Source organism: Salmo salar, chromosome 21 (assembly GCF_965601325.2).
Source record: "Salmo salar chromosome 21, fSalSal1, whole genome shotgun sequence".
Taxonomy (NCBI): Eukaryota; Metazoa; Chordata; class Actinopteri; order Salmoniformes; family Salmonidae; genus Salmo; species Salmo salar.
The window spans coordinates 29,660,648-29,679,304 of NC_138311.1; the positions used below are offsets into that span (position 1 = coordinate 29,660,648).

At 45.5% G+C, this 18,657-nt stretch overlaps 1 protein-coding gene and 1 non-coding gene across 2 annotated transcripts in view; both read left to right on the top strand.

Annotated features, from left to right (window-relative positions):
• The window catches only part of LOC106582114 (gap junction alpha-5 protein), a 30,127-nt gene extending 12,260 nt beyond the window's left edge, over positions 1-17,867 (top strand). Inside the window, exon 2 of the mRNA XM_014164867.3 lies at positions 10,997-17,867. Coding sequence (XP_014020342.1) covers positions 11,027-12,187 — 1,161 coding nt within the window. The 5' untranslated portion in view covers positions 10,997-11,026 and the 3' untranslated portion in view covers positions 12,188-17,867. The remainder of the gene's footprint in view (positions 1-10,996) is intronic.
• A 415-nt stretch (positions 17,868-18,282) lies between these two features.
• On the top strand, positions 18,283-18,356 carry trnat-ugu (transfer RNA threonine (anticodon UGU)). The gene has a single exon. It is a non-coding gene; the product is annotated as a tRNA-Thr (tRNA).
• The last annotated feature ends 301 nt before the right edge of the window (positions 18,357-18,657 follow it).

Here is an 18,657-nt window from a genome sequence, read left to right on the forward strand (position 1 = left end):
AGTATATAAAACAGATTATGAGGTGACCAGAGTTCAATGACTCTATATACTGTACATGGGGCATTAGTCTCAAGGTGCAGGGCTGAGTACCGGGCAGGTAGCCGGCTAGTGATGGCTGTTCAACAGTCTGATGGCCTTGTGATAGAAGCGGTTTCTCAGTCTCTCAGTCCCAGCTCTGTACTGTCTCTATCTGCTAGATGGTAGCAGAGGAAACAGACTGTGGCTTGGGTGGCTGAGGTTCTTAATGATCTTCTAGGCCTTCCTTTGACATTGAGTGCTGTAAATGTTCTGGAAGGCAGGCAGTGTGCCCTCTGGAGAGCCATGCTGTTCAAGGCGGTGCAGTTGCTGTACCAGGCGGTGATGCAGCCCGACAGAATGCTCTCAATGTGGCATCTGGTGAAGTTCGTGAGGGTCTTAGGGGCATGCCGAATTTCTTTGGCCGCTTGAAGTTGAAGAGGCGTTGTTGTGCCTTCCTCATCCCTGTGTGTGTGTGGTGGGACCATTTCAGGTCCTCGGGGATATGCACGCCAAGGAACTTCAAGCTTTTGACCCTCTACACTGCAGCCTTGTTGATGTGGATGGGGGCATGCTCCCTCTTCAGTCTCCTCTATGTAATCCACAATCAGCTCCTTTGTTTTTTTTATATTGAGGGAGAGGTTATTTTCCTGGCACTACTCCGCCAGGGCTCTAAACCTCGTCGTTGTTGGTAATCAGGCCTACCACTGTGATGTCGTCTGCAAACTTGATGATTGAGTTGGAGATGTGCATGGCCACACAATGGGTGAACAGGGAGTACATGAGAGGGACTGGGCACACAGCCCTGTGGGGACCTGTCTTGTGGATCAGCGTGGCGTAGGTGTTGACCTTCACCACCTGGGGGGCGGCCTGTCAGGAAGTTCAGGACACAGTTTGACAGGGCGGGGTTCAGACCTAGGGCCCCGAGCTTAATGATGAGCTTGGAGGGTACTATGGTGTTTAAGGCTGAGCTGTAGTCTATGAATAGCATTCTTACGTGCACTACATGGCCAAAAGTATATGGACATGCCTTCAAATTTGTGGATTTAGCTATTTCAGCCACACCCATTGCTGACAAACGTATAACATTGAGCACACAGACATGCAATCTCCATAGACAAACATTGTCACTCGAATGGCCCGTACCGAAGAGCTCAGTGACTTTTAACGAAGCACCGTCATAGAATGCCACCTTTCTATCAAGTCAATTCATCACATGTCTGCCCTGCTAGTGCTGCCCCTGTAAGTGCTGTTATTGTGAAGTGGAAATGTTTAGGAAATGTTCACGGCTCAGCCGCGAAGTGGTAGGCCTCATAAGATTACAGAACGGGACCCGTAAGTGCTAAAGCGTATAGCTCGTAAAAGTTGTGTCCTCGGTTGAAACACTCACTACCAAATTCCAAATTGCCTTTGGAAGCAACAGCAGCACAAGAACTGTTCGTCAGGAGCTTAATGAAATCGGTTTCCATATCCGAACAGCCACACACAAGCCTAAGATCACCATGCGCAATGCCAAGTGTCGGTTGGGGTAGTGTAAAGCTCACCGCCATTGGACTCTGGAGCAGTGGAAGCGCGTTCTCTGGAGTGATGAATCAAGCTTCACCATCTGGCAGTCCGACAGACGAATCTGGGTTTGGTGAATGCCAGGAGAACGCTACCTGCCCGAATGCATGGTGCCAACTGTAAAGTTTGGCGGAGGAGGAATAATGGTCTGGGGCTGTTTTTCATGGTTTGGGCTAGGCCCCTTAGTTCCAGTGAAGCTAGGCCCCTTAGTTCCAGAAAGCTTAACGCTACAGCATAGAACACCATATTAATGCCTGTGATTTTGGAATGAGATGTTTGACGAGCACATACTTTTGGCCATGTAGTGTAGGTATTCCTCTTTTCCAGATGGGATAGGTCAGTGTGCAGTGCGATGGCGACTGTGTCATCCGTGGATCTATTGGGGCTGTATGCAAATTACAGTTGGTCTAGGATGTTGGCTAAGGTGGAGGTGATATGATCCTTAACTAGCCTCTCAAAGCACTTCATGATGACAGAAGTAAGTGCTACGAGGCGATAGTGGTGACAGAAGGCTGGGATAGGGAGATATTGAATATGTCCGTAAACACTCCAGCCAGCGGGTCTGCGCATGCACTGAGGATGCGGCTTGGGATGCAGTCCGGGCCAGCAGCTTTGCGAGGGTTAAAGTGTTCTACTCACATTGGCTACAGAGATTGGGGCTGATTTTCCCTTTATAATCCATGATTATCTGTAGTCCCTGACACATCTGTCTCGTGTCTGAGCCATTGAACTGCGACTCCACTTTGTCCCTGTAACATCTTTTTTCCTCTTTGATTGACTTACGGAGGTCATAGCTGGTCTGTTTGTACTAGTCCATGTTCCCAGTCACCTTACTGTGGTTAAATGCGGTGGCAGACCTGTAGCATGGATTCCAATCAGGCCAACGTTGAGTAGTCCTTACCACAGGTGCTTCCTTCTGTAACGTCCCCTGTGCTCTGATCAATGTCAGAGACATATCTGAGTGGTATGCTATGCCCAGTGTGTGCATTGTTAGATACCTCATTGCCAAAGTGTCCATTACTCAGAGACAGATATTATAAACCAATATGACAGCTATGACGGTGTACAGTGGGTATAGTGTATTACAGTAAATTCCTATTTATTACTGGGCACCCAGGAGTGGAATAGAACAATCTCAAATGTGACGGCAAAGATGGGCAGCTACTGTACCAAGTAGTTAAGTGTACAAATTACTGGACATTCTCTCTAAACTTTTTCTGTTGAAGTAATGACACATACGCAAGACTGTTTGTTATTTAACATATTTTTCCAGGGGCAAAAAGGGCATCCCTCCCCTTTGTATTTGAACCAAATATTTTCGCTTTTAGCCAACCACTTTTTGTTAACAACTCCTCTTCACCTCCACCCTTCCTAATTTTCCTTTCTTTTTCATCAATTTAAAATTAGGCCTCTTCCCAACAAGGAGCTCTTAAATTCCATGCTCTATAATTTCTTGCAAAGTGATTTCATTAATTGAGTTCAGAGATAAGTCATTGTTAGACCATATTACATGGATTTTTATAGTGCCATGGGGTCCTTTAAAAAAAAATCACAGCCAGAACATGCCTTTCTACATCCAACTGTCATCAAAGCTTTGGGTAGCGATCAGATAATGTGTTTACAGCGAGCCACAAAGAACTGAGGAGGAGCTAGCCTAGACTAGAGGAAGGGAGTGAGAGCCAGGCCTTCACAATGGCAGGAGGTAGGAGTTAAAACAGTCGTTTTCCTACAAGACTGGTCTGACAAAAGGGTTTCCTCACCTGTTTACAACACAACCTGTTGGCTGTGTAGCCTGGCTGGCCAACACTGCAATATTACTATCAATATGAGGCCAGACGTTTACATACAGTAGTGTTGTGTTTAGTTAGTCAACACAAGTTATAGTATGTTCAGATGAACTTTGCTCAAAGTGGTGAGGTCATCTTTTGTTAAAGTCCGTCATTCTGTGTCTTGAGCCTTCCAGTAAGTCTGTTGTTTTCACCACATATATTGTTGCTCTGTAGCCTTTCATTGTGCTGTCACACAGTGTATCACACATGCTGTTCTAGTTTACTGTTAACTTTCTGATCGCTTTAGACCCGCACCCTTAAGTCACTCTTGATATTTCTGACTGTTTATTTCTCAGACTTCAAATCAAATCTAATTGTATTTGTCACATGCGCTGAATACAACAGGTGTAGACCTTACCGTGAAATGCTTACTTACGAGCCCTTAACCAACAATGCAGTGTTTTAAAAAAGTTAACTAAAGGACAAGTAATAACACAATAAAAATAACAATAATGAGGATATTTGCAAGGGGAACCGGTACAGTCAATGTGCAGGGGTACGGGTTAGCAGTGGTGGAAAAAGTATCCAATTGTCACACTTGAGTAAAAGTAAAGATACCATAAAATAAAATGACTCTAGTAAAAGTGAAAGTCACCCAGTAAAATACTACTTGAGTAAAAATCTAAAAGTATTTGGTTTTAAATGTACTTAAGTATCAAAAGTAAATGTAATCGCTAAAATATACTTAGTAAAAGTAAGTATAAAAGTAAGTATATTAATATAAGGAATTTCAAATTCCTTATATTAAGCAAACCAGACAGCACCATTTTCTTGTTTTTCATTTACTTACGGATAGCCAGGAGCACCACTCCAACACTGAGACATTATTTACAAACAAAGCATTTGTGTTTAGTGACTCCGCCAGATCAGAGGCAGTAGGGATGACCAGGGATGTTCTTTTGATAAGTGTGAGAATTGGACCATTTCCCTGTCCTGCTAAGCATTCAAAATGTAACGAGTACTTTTGGGTGGCAGGAAAAATGTAAGGAGTAAAAAGTATATTATTTTCTTTAGGAATGTAGTGAAGTAAAATAAAAAAATTGTCAAAAATATAAATAGTAAAGTAAACTACAGATACCCAAAAAACCTACTTAAGTACTACTTTAAAGAATTTTTACTTAAGTACTTTACACCATTGCTGGTTAGTCAAGGATATTGAGGTCGTATGTACATGAAGGTAGGGGTAAAGTGACTATGCATAGATAATAAACAAGAGAGTAGCAGCATGTGTGAAGAGTGTGAAGGAATTTTATTTTATTTTATTTTACCTTTATTTCACTAGGCAAGTCAGTTGAGAACAAATTCTTATTTACAATGATGGCCTACCAAAAGGCCTCCTGCAGGGATGAGGGCTGGGATTTAAAAAAAGAATATTATATATATATATATATATATATATATATACTGCTCAAAAAAATAAAGGGAACACTTAAAAAACACATCCTAGATCTGAATGAAAGAAATAATCTTATTAAATACTTTTTTCTTTACATAGTTGAATGTGTTGACAACAAAATCACACAAAAATAATAAATGGAAATCCAATTTATCAACCCATGGAGGTCTGGATTTGGAGTCACACTCAAAATTAAAGTGGAAAGCTACACTACAGGCTGATCCAACTTTGATGTAATGTCCTTAAAACAAGTCAAAATGAGGCTCAGTAGTGTGTGTGGCCTCCACGTGCCTGTATGACCTCCCTACAACGCCTGGGCATGCTCCTGATGAGGTGGCGGATGGTCTCCTGAGGGATCTCCTCCCAGACCTGGACTAAAGCATCCGCCAACTCCTGGACAGTCTGTGGTGCAACGTGGCGTTGGTGGATGGAGCGAGACATGTTGTCCCAGATGTGCTCAATTGGATTCAGGTCTGGGGAACGAGCGGGCCAGTCCATAGCATCAATGCCTTCCTCTTGCAGGAACTGCTGACACACTCCAGCCACATGAGGTCTAGCATTGTCTTGCATTAGGAGGAACCCAGGGCCAACCGCACCAGCATATGGTCTCACAAGCGGTCTGAGGATCTCATCTCGGTACCTAATGGCAGTCAGGCTACCTCTGGCGAGCACATGGAGGGCTGTGCGGCCCCCCAAAGAAATGCCACCCCACACCATGACTGACCCACCGCCAAACCGGTCATGCTGGAGGATGTTGCAGGCAGCAGAACGTTCTCCACGGCATCTCCAGACTCTGTCACGTCTGTCACGTGCTCAGTGTGAACCTGCTTTCATCTGTGAAGAGCACAGGGCGCCAGTGGCGAATTTGCCAATCTTGGTGTTCTCTGGCAAATGCCAAACGTCCTGCACGGTGTTGGGTTGTAAGCACAACCCCCACCTGTGGACGTCGGGCCCTCATACCACCCTCATGGAGTCTGTTTCTGACCGTTTGAGCAGACACATGCACATTTGTGGCCTGCTGGAGGTCATTTTGCAGTGCTCTGGCAGTGCTTCTCCTGCTCCTTCTTGCACAAAGGCAGAGGTAGTGGTCCTGCTGCTGGGTTGTTGCCCTCCTACGGCCTCCTCCACGACTCCTGATGTACTGGCCTGTCTCCTGGTAGCGCCTCCATGCTCTGGACACTACGCTGACAGACACAGCAAACCTTCTTGCCACAGCTCGCATTGATGTGCCGTCCTGGATGAGCTGCACTACCTGAGCCACTTGTGTGGGTTGTAGACTCCGTCTCATGCTACCACTAGAGTGAAAGCACCGCCAGCATTCAAAAGTGACCAAAACATCAGCCAGGAAGCATAGGAACTGAGAAGTGGTCTGTGGTCCCCACCTGCAGAACCACTCCTTTATTGGGGGTGTCTTGCTAATTGCCTATAATTTCCACCTGTTGTCTATTCCATTTGCACAACAGCATGTGAAATGTATTGTCAATCAGTGATTTCACAGAAGTGTGATTGACTTTGAGTTACATTGTGTTGTTAAAGTGTTCCCTTTATTTTTTTGAGCAGTATATATATATATATATATATATATATATATATATATATAAAAAAATTTAAAAAATAAAAAATTAACAAAAAATATGTATATATATATATATATTTATATATAGGACAAACACACATCACGACAAGAATGTGTGGAATGTGAATATATGTGTGTTTGTGTGTGTAGCATCAATATGCTTGTGTGTGTGTTGGAGTGTCAGTGTGTGGTTAGTCAGTGAGTGTACACTGAGCCTGTGCAAGAGAGTCAGTGCAAAAAATAAGAATAGATAAGAATAGATAAGAATAAAATAAGGGGGTCAATGCAAATAGTCTGGGTAGCCATTTGATGAACTGATTAACTGATCAGCAATCTTATGACTTGGGGGTAGAAGCTGTTAAATTGCCTTTTGGTTCCAGAGCCTTTTGCCATGCGGTAGCAGAGAGAACATTCTATTTTCTGGGCCTTCCTCTGACACCGCCTGGTTGCAGAGTGAGGTATTCAGTCACAGGGTCCTTAGTTGAGCGGTAGTCAATGAACAGCATTCTCATGTAGGTGTTCCTTTTGTCCAGGTGGGAAAGGGCAGTGTGGACTGCAATAGAGATTGTGTCATCTGTGGATCTGTTGGGGCGCTATGCGAATTGGATACTTGATCTTATTTGACCGTTTTTTTTGTTGCTGTTCCCAGACAGAGTTGGCATGGTCGCTCAGAGGAGAATAAGAGGGATGAGAGGTAGAAGCAGGAGCACGGGGGTACAGACCCATCACAGGAGCAGTAATTAGTCTGTCAGTCTGTCTGAATACTCACACACAGGCTGTCATGGTGGGAACGGAATCTTAGCTACGCTGAGAATCGGAACAGAGCAGAGGTTGCAGAGGGCTGAGCGGTCTCAGTCTTCCTGTTCTTATTCTCAGAGGAAGCAATCCCAAACAATATGATTTCTTAAAGAAAGCCACTCAAAAGGGACCTCTCTTAAGGGTTGTCATTTGGCTAACTCTAGTGTAACAACCTATAGCCAATTACGCACGGCCGAAATACGGTCACACTCCATTTTCACCCCTGATGTGGAAATGCGATACCCCAGGAAGGAGACGAACTGTTTGAAGAACACGCATTTCTCAGCCTTGACGTACCGGTCATGCTCCAACTGTCGCCCAAGCACTTTGCGCACCAGAGACACATGCGCAGCGCGCGTAGCGGAGTATATCAGGATGTCATCGATATAAGCCACCACACCCTGCCCGTACAGATCCCTGAGAATCTCGTCTACAAAGGATTGGAAGACGGCTGGAGCATTCTTCAACCCATACGGCATGACGAGGTACTCTTAATGGCCAGATGTGGTGCTAAATTCTGTCTTCCACTCATCTCCCGCCCCGATCCGCACCAAGTTATACGCGCTCCTGAGATCCAATTTTGTGAAAAAGCGTGCTCCGTGGAATGACTCCGTCGCCGTAGCGATGAGAGGTAGTGGGTAACTGTACCCCACCGTAATCGAATTTAGACCTCTATAGTCAATGCACGGACGCAACCCTCCTCCTTTCTTCTTCACAAAAAAGAAACTTGCGGAGGCGGGTGACATGGAGGGCCGAATGTACCCTGCCTCAGAGATTCAGAGACATATGTTTCCATAGCCACTGTCTCCTCCTGTGACAGGGGATACACGTGACTCCTGGGGGGTGCGGCGTCTACCTGGAGGTTTATCACACAATCCCCTCGTCGATGGGGTGGTAATTTGGTCGCCCTCTTCTTACAGAAGACGATAGCCAAATCGGCATACTCGGGAGGAATGTGCACGGTGGGGACTTGGTCTGGACTCTCCACCGTCTTTGCACCGATGGAAACTCCCACACACCTGCCTGAGCACTCCTCTGACCACCCCTTTAGAGCCCTCTGTTGCCACGAAATGGTAGGATTGTGAAAGGCCAACCAGGGAATCCCCAGCACCACCGGAAACGCAAGAGAATCAATGAGGAAAAAACCAATTCTTTCCTCATGATCCCCCCGCGTAACCATGTCCAGTGGAGCCGTGGACTCCCTGACCACCCCTGACCCTAATGGTCGACTATCTAGGGAGTGCACCTGAAAAGGTTTGTCCAGCGGAACCTGGGGAATCCCTAACCTATGTGCGAAACCGCGATCCATAAAATTCCCTGCTGCGCCTGAATCGACTAGCGCCTTATGCTGGGAATGGGGAGAAAACTCAGGGAAAGAAATTAAAACATACATGTGACCAACATGGGGCTCTGGGTGAGCCTGGTGCTGACTCACCTGAGGTGTCCGAGCATTGCTCTGCTGGCCATCTTGATTCCCAGATGAGCCCCTCCAACACCGGTCGGCAGTGTGCCCTCTCCGACCACATCCGGCGCCTGGTCGCCCTCACTGCAGCACCTCCTAACTCCATGGGGGTCGGAGCAGAGGTGCTGGGGGGTGAAAACAACAGGACCCTATCCGGACGCCCGCGGGTAGCCAGCAGGTTATCCAACCTGATGGACATGTCCACTAGTTGGTCCAGGATGAGGGTAGCGTCTCTGCAGGCTAGCTCCCTGCGGACGTCCTCACGTAGGCTACACCTATAGTGGTCAATCAGGGCCCTGTCGTTCCACCCCGAGCCGATGGCCAAGGTCCGGAACTCCAGCGCGAAATCTTGAGCGCTCCTTGTCTCCTGCCGCAGATGGAACAGACGCTCACCCAGAACTCTGGGTAATCGTCCCTCGCCGAGTCTGGTCCCTCCCAGACCGCGTTGGCCCACTCCAGAGCTTTACCGGACAGGCAGGAGACAAGGGCGCTCACGCTCTCCTCTCCCGAAGGAGTCGGGTGAACGGTTGCCAGGTACAGCTCCAGCTGGAGCAGAAAACCCTTGCACCCGGCAGCCGTCCCATCGTACTCCCTCGGGAGGGCGAGCCGAATATCGCTGGGCCCGGATGGTGCCGGCACAGGTGATGGTGTAGGGTGGTACGCGGTGGGTGCAGGGGTAGGCAGGCCACCCCTCTCCCATCTCTCCATCGTTGCCATCACCTGATCCATGGCTGTCACGGTGGAGGACGGTGGTGTGATGTAGAACGCGCTCCTCCATGGACGTGGAGGGCGCATCAGCTGCTGCTGACTCCATGATTGATTGGTGCGGGATTCTGTAACAACCTCTTACAAGAGGGGGATGTGTGTGGAATAAGGAGCAGGAGAGCAGAAGGGTTCCAGGGAATCAAATGTATTTTAACACAGGCGGTCCCAAAGGCACCGCACAAAACGCACAAGGTAACCACACGAAATGTATCATCCACCCACAGGGAATGGGAACACACAGTTCACACAGAGGAGAAATCTAAACTCCGAATCTAGCGAACACAAGTGTCCAAGGTAAAACACATACCGTTCAAAAACGAAACCAAAATCCCCTGGTGCAGGCACGCACCCCTTACTGTACTAACTAGTAACAATCCCGCACACAGCCTACCCTGCAGCGGGGAATTATAAACCCACCGAATCAGACACAACAAGACACAGGTGTGACAAACCAGACATTGCTAAACGAAAAAGGAAAGTGGGATCGGTGGCAGCTAGTAGGCCGGCGACGACGACCTCTGAGCACTGCCCGAACAGGGAGAGGAGACACCTTCGGTGGACGTCGTGACATCTAGAGCTAGAGATGTACTGCCAAACCTCTCATGGTCATATGTATTTATTTTATTTAACCGTTATTTAACTAGGCAAGTCAGTTAAGAACAAATTCTTATTTACAATGACAACCTACCCCAGCCAAACACGGACGGTGTGTGTGTGTGTGTGTGTGTGTGTGTGTGTGTGTGTGTGTGTGTGTGTGTGTGTGTGTGTGTGTGTGTCTACTTTATTTTCACCTGTTGAATAATTGTAGTAAAAAAATTGAAATCAGTTCACTTAGTGCGTACTTCGATGATTGGGGTGTTCATGACACTCATAAAGCGGTCTGCTGAGATGCCTTATAGGGACAGTAGATACACGCAAAGTCTCACTCATACTGCGGTCAGGGGGCAACAGCACACACACACACACACACACACACACACTGATACAAATCACAGGAGGAGTGGAACGGAGAGACGAGCGAGTGACATCAAAGGCTTCAATTAACCGGTACAAACATGGTGACCAATGACCGTTGCTGTGCTCTGGACAATATGGAGGAGATGTTGTAGATTGTAGGGTTAAGTCAGGGGCACAGAATTCCAATCCATTTCTAACATTCGGGGTCACTAGCTCCTAGCCTTGTCCTGCCCTATGGCCCCTCACCCTTTCTGTCTGGTTATAATGTGTCAGTGTCAGGAATAGAAACACAAACATCCAACTACTGTATATCATTTATCAGAAATAACCTCACTATTTATTTTGAAATGTCCTTAAATATACAGTATGTTTGTGTGTGTCGTGGGAAAAGATTCCTTCTCAGGCATTTGTGTCGTGTCCAGTCTCCAGGCCAATCACAGGCTATTTATACATGCATACCATGCCACTCACACACACTAGTCATTTTATCTGCTTTCTTTTCTCTCCCTATTTTCTTTCTTCTTCACTCACTATCTCTTCTCCAATCTCTCCCTCCCTCCTTGACCCATCTCTTTCTCTTCCTTTACCCTCACCCTGCCCCTCTTTCTTTCTCTCTCCCTCTTCTCCTCTCTCAGGTGTGTGCCAGTGACCAGTGAGCAGTAGTGATGGGGGACTGGAGTCTCCTGGGGAACTTCCTGGAGGAGGTTCAAGAACATTCCACGTCAGTGGGGAAGGTGTGGCTCACCGTCCTCTTCATCTTCAGGATCCTGGTCCTGGGCACGGCCGCAGAGTCCTCCTGGGGAGACGAGCAGAGTGACTTCCTGTGCGACACCCAGCAGCCCGGTTGTACCAACGTCTGTTATGACCAGGCGTTTCCTATCGCACACATCCGCTACTGGGTCCTACAGATCATCTTCGTATCCACGCCATCACTGATCTACATGGGCCACGCCATGCACATCGTGCGGAGGGATGAGAAACGAAAGAGGAGGGAGCAGGAGAAGAGGGAGGAGATGGAGGAGAGAGGAGAGGGGGGGTGCGTATCAGGGGAGAAGGCATACCTCCAGCAGAGGGATTGTGGGAAGGTGCTGGAGGCGTCAGGGCAGGTTCGCCTGCGGGGAGCGCTGTTATCCACATACATTCTGAGCATTCTGATCCGCACAGTGATGGAGGTGACCTTCATCGTGGTCCAATACATGATCTATGGAGTCTTCCTCAGGGCTCTGTACCATTGCAAGGCCTGGCCCTGCCCCAACCCAGTCAACTGCTACATGTCCAGGCCCACAGAGAAGAACGTGTTCATCGTCTTCATGCTGGTGGTGTCTGGTGTCTCCCTGCTCCTCTCTGTGGTTGAGCTCTACCACCTGGCCTACAGGCGTATCAGGAAGTGCAAGCGCACCCATGCCGCCCTCAAGAACCGCACCCATAATGCTGTGGCCATTGCCGTCACCAGGGACCCCGACACCCCGCCCCATCACAATTCCCCGGGCTGCACCCCTCCCCCTGACTTCAGCCAGTGCCTGGCATCGTCGGATACGGTGACCCCCATGAACCCCATGACCTCCATGCCTTCTCACCCCTTCAACAACAGGATGGCACACCAGCAGAACTCCGTCAACATGGCCACCGAGCGCCATCATTCCCATGACGACCTGGAAGGGGAGGGAGGATTCCTGAGAATGAGCTATACCCAGATGCCAGGGGAGATGCCCAACGGGTGCTCCGCGCCAACCCTGCTGCACACCAGCTACCTGAAAGACAAACGCCGCTTCAGCAAGACCAGCGGTACCAGCAGCCGGGTCCGACCAGATGACTTGGCCGTGTAGAACCAGACAGACAGAGAACGAGAGAGGGGCTGAGAAAGAGAGGAGGGAGCAGACAGGACTTTCAGACACAGCAGGAGAGAGGACCTGCCCAGAGACAGAACTGGAGCAGGTACACTACCAGTCAAAAGTTTTAGAACACCTACTCATTCAAGGGTTTTTCTTTATTTTTACTATTTTCTACATTTTCGAATAATAGTGAAGACATCAAAAATATGAAATAGCAAATATGGAATCATGTAGTAACCAAAAAAAGTGTTAAGCAGATCAAAATATAATCTATATTTGAGATTATTCAAATAGCCACCCTTTGCCTTGATGAAAGCTTTGCACACTCTTGGCATTCTCTCAACCAGCTTCATTTTAACATCTTGACCATGTTCTGTTATAATATCCACCCTGCACAGCCAGAAGAGGACTGGCCACCCCTCATAGCCTGGTTCCTCTCTAGGTTTCTTCCTAGGTTTTTGGCCTTTCTAGGGAGTTTTTCCTAGGGAGTTTTTCCTAGCCACCGTGCTTCTTTCACATGCTTTGCTTGCTGTTTGGGGTTTTAGGCTGGGTTTCTGTACAGCACTTTGAGAATATCAGCTGATGTACGAAGGGCTATATAAAAATAAATTGGATTTGATTTCACCTGGAATGCTTTTCCAACAGTCTTGAAGGAGTTCCCACATATGCTGAGCACTTGTTGGCTGCTTTTCCGTCACTCTGCGGTCCGACTCATCCCAAACCATTTAAATTTGGTTGAGGTCAGGGGATTGTGGAGGCCAGGTCATCTGATGCAGCACTCCATCACTCTCCTTCTTGGTAATTGGGTCATTGTCCTGTTGAAAAACAAATGATAGTCCCACTAAGCCCAAACCAGATGGGATGGCGTATGCCTTGAGAATTCAAGTGTGCCTTTAGAATTCAAGTGTGCCTTGAATTATAAATAAATGACAGTGTCACTAGCAAAGCACCCCCACACCATAACACCTCCTCCTCCATGCTTCATGGTGGGAACCACACATGCGGAGATCATCCGTTCACCTACTCTGCGTCTCACAAAGACACGGTGGTTGGAACCAAAAATCTCCCATTTGGACTCATGACCAAAGTACAGATTTCCACCGGTCTAATGTCCATTGCTCGTGTTTCTTGGCCCAAGCAAGTCTCTTCTTCTTATTGGTGTCCTTTAGTAGTGGTTTCTTTGCAGCAATTCGACCATGAAGGCCTGATTCACACACTGATTCCTCTGAACAGTTGATGTTGAGATGTGTCTGTTACTTGAACTCTGTGAAGCATTTATTTGGGCTGCAATTTGTGAGACTGGTAACTCTAATGAACTCATCCTCTCCAGCACAGGTAATGCTGGGTCTTCCATTCCTTTGGCAGTCCTCATGAGACCCAGTTTCATCATAGCGCTTGATGGTTTTTGCGACTGCACTTGAAAAAACGTTCAAAGTTCTTGAAATGTTCCATATTGACTGACCTTCATGTCCTAAAGTAATGATGGACTGTAATTTTTCTTTGCTTATTTGAGCTCTTCTTGCCATAATATGGACTTGGTCTTTTACCAAATAGGGATATCTTCTATATACCCCCCCTACCTTGTCACAACACAACTGATTGGCTCAAACGCACTAAGAAGGAAATAAATTCCACAAATTAACTTTTAAGAGGGCACACCTGTTAATTGAAATGCATTCCAGGTGACTACCTCATGAAGCTTGTTGAGAGAATGCCAAGAGTGTGCAAAGCTGTCATCAAGGCAAAGGGTGGCTATTTGAAGAATCTCAAATCTCAAATATATTTGGATTTTTTTAACACTTTTTTGGTTACTACATGATTCCATATGTGTTATTTCATAGTGTTGATGTCTTCACTATTATTCTACAATGTAGAAAATAATAAAAAATAAAGAAAAACCCTTGAATGAGTAGTTGTTTTAAAACGTTTTACCAGTAGTGTAATACAGACTGGGGCTAAAGATGGATGTGTTGGCAAACTCCAAGTGGATCCATTCAGAAGGCACCAGGCTGGCCATACAAACCCAGGAGCAGCAGCCCAAAACGGGGGAAACTGTGGAGGATTGTCTGGTCTACAGCTCCAAGAGCACCACAGGAAGAGAGACCTTGGGGTCTGTAAGCTCACTGGGAGTGGGTTGAGTGGATCTTGAGAGCTTCCGCATATTAGACTGAGCTTTAAGATTGTGACCGTTGGGAGAACTGATGTTTTTTGTTAGAGCAATAAGAGCCTGGCCAAGCTTGAAATATGGACAATATAACTGTGATCAAATATTGATCTTGATGCAAAAGAAAGATACACCTTTTAAATCACAATTTGGGAAAAGCCTTGAAATAATAGATAATTGCACATTGTATGTTTTTATGTTTTATAGATCAGAGAATTACAGTAGATCTTTCTTTAAAGTCTAAGAATAGTGTACGTTAAACTTGCATATTCTGTGTGCCAAAAACTGTCCCACTGTCTACCCAGCTGCTGATTATAATAACACAAACATGTACATGCTTGCAAATGGAAACACACACATACACACAGAGACGCGCACACGCCCACACACACACACTGCTGTCAGAGGAGGAAAAAAACCTATTTTCAGGGGTCTGACCACAGAGTGTGGTCCCCTGATCCCTGCGATCCAGTGACGGAGGCTATCTGCAGCAGTTTGCAAAGTGAAATTGGGACACAGATCTCTGCAATGCAATCCATTGTGCACTATATCAGCTTCAAATATAGCAGGAGAAGCTGTTTTCTCTGTGTTCAATCCTGATTGCAGACACTGCATTCGGAAAGTAATCAGACCCCTTACATTTTTTTCCACATTTTGTTACGTTACAGCCTTATTAAATTGTATTTTTCCCCTCATCAATTTACGCACAATACCCCATAATGACAAAGCAAAAACAGGTTTTACAAAAAGATTTGCAACCATTTTTTTAAATGAAATATTACATTTCAGACCTTTTAGAATTAAGAACCTTTAATCAGTACTTTGTTGAAGCACCTTTGGATGTGATTATAGCTTCAAGTGTTCTTGGATATGATGCTAAAAGCTTGGCACACTTGTATTTGGGGAGCTTCTCCCATTCTTCTCTGCAGATCCTCTCAAGCTCTGTCAGGTTGGATGGGGAGCATCGCTGCACAGCTATTTTCAGGACTCTTCAGAGATGTTCGACCGGGTTCAAGTCCAGGCTCTGGCTGGGCCACTCAAGGACATTCAGAGACTTGTCCCGAAACCACTCCTGCATTGTCTTGGCTTTGTGCTTAGGGTTGTTGTCCTGTTGGAAGGAGAACCTTCACCGCAGTCTGAGGTTCTGAGGTTCTGGAGCAGGTTTTCTTCAAGGATCTGCCTGTACTTTGTTCCGTTCATCTATCCCTTGACCCTGACTAGTCTCCCAGTCGTCCCTGTCGCTGAAAAACATCCTCACAGCATGATGCAGTCGCCACCATGCTTCACCGTAGAGATGGTGCCAGGATTCCTCCAGAAGTGACACTTGGCATTCAGGCCAAAGAGAATCTCATTGTCTGAGAGTCCTTTAGTTGGCTTTTGGCAAACTCCAAGCAGGCTGTCATGTGCCTATTACTTTGGAGTGTCTTCCGCCTGGCCACTCTACCATATAGGCCTGATTGGTGGAGTGCTGCAGAGACGGTTGTCCTTCTGAAAGGTTCTCCCATATCCACAGAGGAACCCTGGAGCTCTGTGAGAGCCACCATCAGGTTCTTGGTCACCTCCCTGACCAAGGCCCTTCTTCCCCGATTGCTCAGTTTGGCCTGGAAGCAAGCTGTAGGAAGAGTCTTGGTGGTTCCAAACTTCTTCTATTTAAGAATGATGGAGGCCACTGTGTTGTTGGGGACCTTCAATGCTGCAGAAATGTTTTGGTACCCTTCCCAAGATCTGTGCCTCGACACAATCCTGTCTCGGAGCTCTAGGGACAGTTCCTTTGACCTCATGGCTTGGTTTGTGCTCTGACATGCACTGTCAAATGTGGGACTTTATATAGACAGCTGTGTGCCTTTCCAAATCATGTCCAATCAATTGAATTTACCACAGGTGGACTCCAATCAAGTTGTAGAAACATCTCAAGGATGATCAATGGAAACAGGATGCACCTGAGCTCAATTTCGAGTCTCATAGCAAAGGGTCTGAATACTTATGTAAATAAGGTATTTCTGTTTTTTATTATTTATAAATTTGCCAGAATTTCTAAAAACCTGTTTTCGCATTGTCATTATGAGGTATTGTAAGTCGGTTGATAAGGGAAAAAAAATATTTCATCAATTTTAGAATAAGGCTGTAACGTATCAAAATGTGGTAAAAGTCAGGAGGTCTGAATACTTTCCGAATGCACTGTATACAGTAACATAGCACAAGCATTATCTTTCAGTCAGAAATCAGAACAAGGGACCGCTGTGCAAAAAAGAAAAGTGTTTTCTCCATTCAACAGACTCCAATCATTACATAAGGTTTTATGCGCTCGGGAACAGATAGTAATCAAGTGCCTATGAAAAGTTAATCTACAAAAGGATCAAAGGCAGAGACTTTCAGCTCCATGTTAGATTTGAGAAAATGTCCTGATGTGAAAGAACAGTGTGTTCAAAAGCCATATATGAAAACAAATAATTTAGCTTGAATCAAGACAAGGCACAAGCTTGAAAAGTTGATTGTCCTTCAGTATATCTCCATGTTTCAGTTTTTTTTTAGCCACGAGGTGGAGTCATTTCCCCTTGAACCTTTAAAATACAGTGTAATTCCTTTCCTATAACAAAATTACAGGTATCTGCCAAAATGAAAAATAAAGCATCAACATAAAGTGTCTTTATAGGGTGTGGGGCCACCACGAGCCAGAACAGCTTCAATGCATGGATTCTACAAGTGTCTATGAACTCTATTGGAGGGATGCGACACCATTCTTTCACAAGAAATTCCATGGTTTGGCATTTTGTTGATGGTGGTAGAAAACACTGTCTCAGGCATTGCTCCAAAATCTCCCATAAGTGTTCAATTGGGTTGAGATCTGGTGACTGAGGCAGCCATGGCATATGGTTTACATAATTTTCATGCTCATCATACCATTTGTGCCTTCTGAGTAGGGGCATTGTCAGGAGGCATAGCCATGGTAGCCAAAATAATTCCCTGCCCAGCATTTTTATACTTGACCATAAGGATGTTAATTGCTTAAACTCAGGAACAACACCTGTGTGGAAACACCTGCTTTCAATATACTTTGTATCAATCATTTATTTGTGTTTCCATTTTTTTGTCAGTTATCTGTACTTTAATGTGACTGTGTGAAACAGTTGATTGATTGTCACATTGGTAGCTATCTATCTCTTGGCAGTACATGTATTTTCATATTTGCTTAAATGTGATTTAGTTTTGTTTAAATGTGAGGCTAGTCAGAAAATAACATGTCTAGGCCTGGAGGCTACTAAAGAAGGCATAACCACAACCTGTGAAGTTCTAAACTGATTTTGCACTAGGCTTTTGGGGTTTTGGAATATACAGCCCCCTTTATAATATCATGAATCATATTTTATTTTTCTATAGAGTAGAGGAACCTCTTTTGGAATGCCAACAGACTGGTTGCTATTTCTCTGTGGACATTTCAATGTCATGTTCCTGTTCCTGTTCCTGTTCCTGTAAAGCCTGCAATAAAATATAACTAATCTGTCAAATGAATTTGTCTGCCAGAAATGAATGTAACACAAACTTTCGCAGTAAAGTCGACCACAGCCCAAACATTTGTCCTCGATATGGTTGCCCTCAAGGAAATTAATTGACATTGAAACGCCACACTATGGCTAACTCTACACAAGACCTTCCCTCTATAGAAGCGCTCATCTGGTCGTCCAAGGAATGATTTTATACGGTATGGCAGGTCCTTCCTCAATTAGGGTACTCTGGGAAACACTGATCAAAACTACATTTCCTACCCTCTACCCTGTCTACTGTAGGCCTGCATACATGCAATCTTACTAGTTGCAGATAGCCTTCATTCACACTACTAATTGTCTCCAATAAAATGAACAGGCTATCATTATCATCATTGGATATTCATTTTTTATCATATTGCCTGTCTGAACATGTAGTCATTGTCCCGTGTGGCTCAGTTGGTAGAGCATGGTGTTTGTAACGCCAGGGTTGTGGGTTCGATTCCCATGGGGGACCAGTACGGAAAGAAAAAATGTATAAAATGTTTAGAATGCATTCACTACTGTAAGTGGCTCTAGATAGGAGTGTCTGCTAAATGACTAAAAAGTAAATGTATCAGCTTCATCATTAGATAATACAAATACATCATAACATCCAATGTGTATCTACTTTATGACTTACACACTAAAGTACACAAGATGGGTCTAAAGTTCAAGTTGCAGACAAGGCACTGGGGCGTTGATTCAATTTCAATTCCAGTCAGTAAAAAGATTAAAAGATTTAGTTCACAAGTAAATCTCCACACATAAAACAATAG